Source organism: Biomphalaria glabrata, chromosome 6, assembly GCF_947242115.1.
Source record: "Biomphalaria glabrata chromosome 6, xgBioGlab47.1, whole genome shotgun sequence".
NCBI lineage: Eukaryota > Metazoa > Mollusca > Gastropoda > Planorbidae > Biomphalaria > Biomphalaria glabrata.
In genome coordinates, this window is record NC_074716.1 from 26,914,173 (window position 1) to 26,917,405 (window position 3,233).

Below are 3,233 nucleotides of genomic sequence, written 5' to 3' on the forward strand. Positions count from 1 at the left end.
AAAGAAAATACTTTAAAAAAATATTTTTAAAAACCCACAAGGCTAATATTAGGTGTTTCAATTAGTTTGGATAATTTAATTAAATTTGTAATCGATCTAAAGTAACAATAACAAATCTGTGTTGATTAGAAATATTTTTACCAATTGTTTTTGTTTAACGCAATTTTATGCTTTTAGCTTTCTCAATACGCTATGATCCTATCACTTCTGTAGACCAGTTGGAAAGGGATGGGGAGAGAATGAACGGGATATCTGGATGATTTTTAAATTTATTTATAAAAAAAAAAGACCTGAATTTAAACTCTTGAGCTAAAGCCTTTTCAGGCTTCTCTAGCCAACACGGTAACCACTCTGCTAGCGAAGAGCGTATGGACATGGAAGATTGTATAGTTATCTATTGTTTCTATTTCAGGTTTGTGTTCACTAAGCCTCAGACAACGATCTATAAAGGGGACTAGTTCAACTTAAACCACCAATTCAGTCAAGTACTATTTCATTCACTTGTTCAAGATACCGAACAAAATAATTAATGACAAATAGTTAAATAAATAATTTGTAATCATTTCCAATTGATTCCTCAGTTTCAGCTTGATCCGAGATTGGGTGTGGGAGACATAACGTGTAGAAACTATCACACAGACAGAGTGAGTAGAAGCTTTGACACAAATTGTATGCTACTTGATGTCTTAGGTCTACGTGCTGTACAATGATAGTCAAATCTTCATAATGGGTTTTAATAGTAAACACTATCCCAAACATCTCAACATCACAACATCTCAACATCCCAACATCCCGACTTCTCAACAACTCAACAACTCAACATCTCAACATCCCAACATCTCAATATCTCAACATCTCAATATCTCAACATCTCAACATCCCAACATCTCAATATCTCAACATCTCAATATCTCAACATCTCGACACCCCAATATCCCAACATCTCAATATCTCAACATCTCAACATCCCAACATCTCAATATCTCAACATCTCAACATCCCAACATCTCAATATCTCAATATCTCAACATCTCAATATCTCAACATCCCAATATCTCAACATCTCAACATCTCAACATCCCAACATCTCAACATCTCAATATCTCAACATCTCAATATCTCAACATCTCGACACCCCAATATCCCAACATCTCAATATCTCAACATCTCAACATCCCAACATCTCAATATCTCAACATCTCAACATCCCAACATCTCAATATCTCAACATCTCAATATCTCAACATCTCAACATCCCAATATCCCAACATCTCAATATCTCAACATCTCAATATCTCAACATCTCGACATCCCAAAATCCCAAAATCTCAACATCCCAATATCCCAAAATCCCAAAATCTCAACATCTCAACATCCCAACATCTCGACATCCCAACATCCCAACATCTCAAAATCACATCACAACATCTCAACGTCACAACATATCTGCCTGTTTCTCTGTCTCTCTTTGTCACTGTCGCTCTCTCTTTCTACGTTACTTTCTCTTTCTCTCTGTGTATCTCTCTCTCTCTCTGACTCTCTGTGTATCACTCTGACTCTCTGTGTATCTCTCTCTCTGACTCTCTGTGTATCTCTCTGAATCTCTGTGTATCTCTCTCTCTCTCTCTGACTCTCTGTGTATCACTCTGACTCTCTGTGTATCTCTCTCTGACTGTGTGTTTCTCTCTGACTCTCTGTGTATCTCTCTCTCTCTGACTCTCTGTGTATCTCTCTCTCTGACTCTCTGTGTATCTCTCTCTCTGACTCTGTGTATCTCTCTCTCTCTCTCTGACTCTCTGTGTGTCTGTCTCTGATGTAAACAATGACTGATGTAAACAATGACAGATATCAACAATGACTGATGTAAACAATGACTGATATAAACAATGATTGATATAATGAATAGTTAAATTGACTAATTGGTTACTTGTTTTATTCTTGTACTGTCAGGTAAAAGAAATAATTGTGCAAAATTTCAGCGTGATCCGAGATTGGGTATGAGAGAAATAACATTTATAAATTTTTTACCAGACAAAGTGAGTGATATAAGCTTTCAAATGCATGCCTTTAAAATGAACTGTGTAGACCTACAAGCAATGTATGGTCTTAAAATAAAAAAGATTTCAGGTCGACCTAGTCTCGCTAAAGTTGTGTAATGTTTCGCGTTGACGTCACGGCGACTGCCTCCACCACGTTGTTTATAAACTTCGGTTGACCTGTCATCTAACTGGATAACTCCACGGCAAATGTCTTTCTGTTGTCTAACTGTCCAGGTTGGGTAGCAACAAAAGATATATATTCAAGATCTTCTCTGTCTCTTGTCCGTTTAGGCAAAGTACAACCATAACAGAAAGTACAGATATGGAATGACATACTATGGGTCTGGTATCCCATGAATCATTGGATGATGATGTGGGGACAGTTAAATACACCAGGCTCAAGAATACGTCTCGTGGAATTCTCTCTCGGCGACTTGCTTGTTGGCTTGGTTTCTATCTGTGACGGTGTCACGAGGACAAGAGTTTTAGGGTTATTTCACTAGTTTCCTTATAATGTATCTACTGTTGCACCCATTTCACTAGTTTCCTTATAATGTATCTACTGGAGCACCTATTTCACTAGTTTCCTTATAATGTATCTAATGGTGCACCTATTTCACTAGTTTCCTTATAATTTATATACTGGTGCACCTATTTCACTAGTTTCCTTATAATGTATCTAATGGTGCACCTATTTCACTAGTTTCCTTATAATTTATATACTGGTGCACCTATTTCACTAGTTTCCTATTAAGGTATCTAATGGTGCACCTATTTCACTAGTTTCCTTATGATGTATCTACTGGAGCACCTATTTCACTAGTTTCCTTATAATTTATATACTGGTGCACCTATTTCACTAGTTTCCTTATAATGTATCTAATGGTGCACCTATTTCACTAGTTTCCTATTAAGGTATCTAATGGTGCACCTATTTCACTAGTTTCCTTATAATGTATCTAATGGTGCACCTATTTCACTAGTTTCCTTATAATTTATATACTGGTGCACCTATTTCACTAGTTTCCTTATAATGTATCTAATGGTGCACCTATTTCACTAGTTTCCTTATAATTTATATACTGGTGCACCTATTTCACTAGTTTCCTATTAAGGTATCTAATGGTGCACCTATTTCACTAGTTTTCTTATAATGTATCTACTGGTGCACCTATTTCACTAGTTTCCTTATAA

The 3,233-nt window shown here is 36.3% G+C and overlaps 1 protein-coding gene across 1 annotated transcript; it reads left to right on the forward strand.

Annotated features, from left to right (window-relative positions):
- The first annotated feature begins 726 nt into the window (after positions 1-726).
- On the forward strand, positions 727-2,396 carry LOC106070581 (transcription factor mef2A-like). Its single transcript, XM_013230517.2, has 2 exons — positions 727-1,452; positions 2,331-2,396. The coding sequence occupies exons 1-2, from the start codon at positions 727-729 to the stop codon at positions 2,394-2,396; spliced, it is 792 nt and encodes a 263-aa protein (XP_013085971.2).
- Positions 2,397-3,233: the final 837 nt, after the last annotated feature.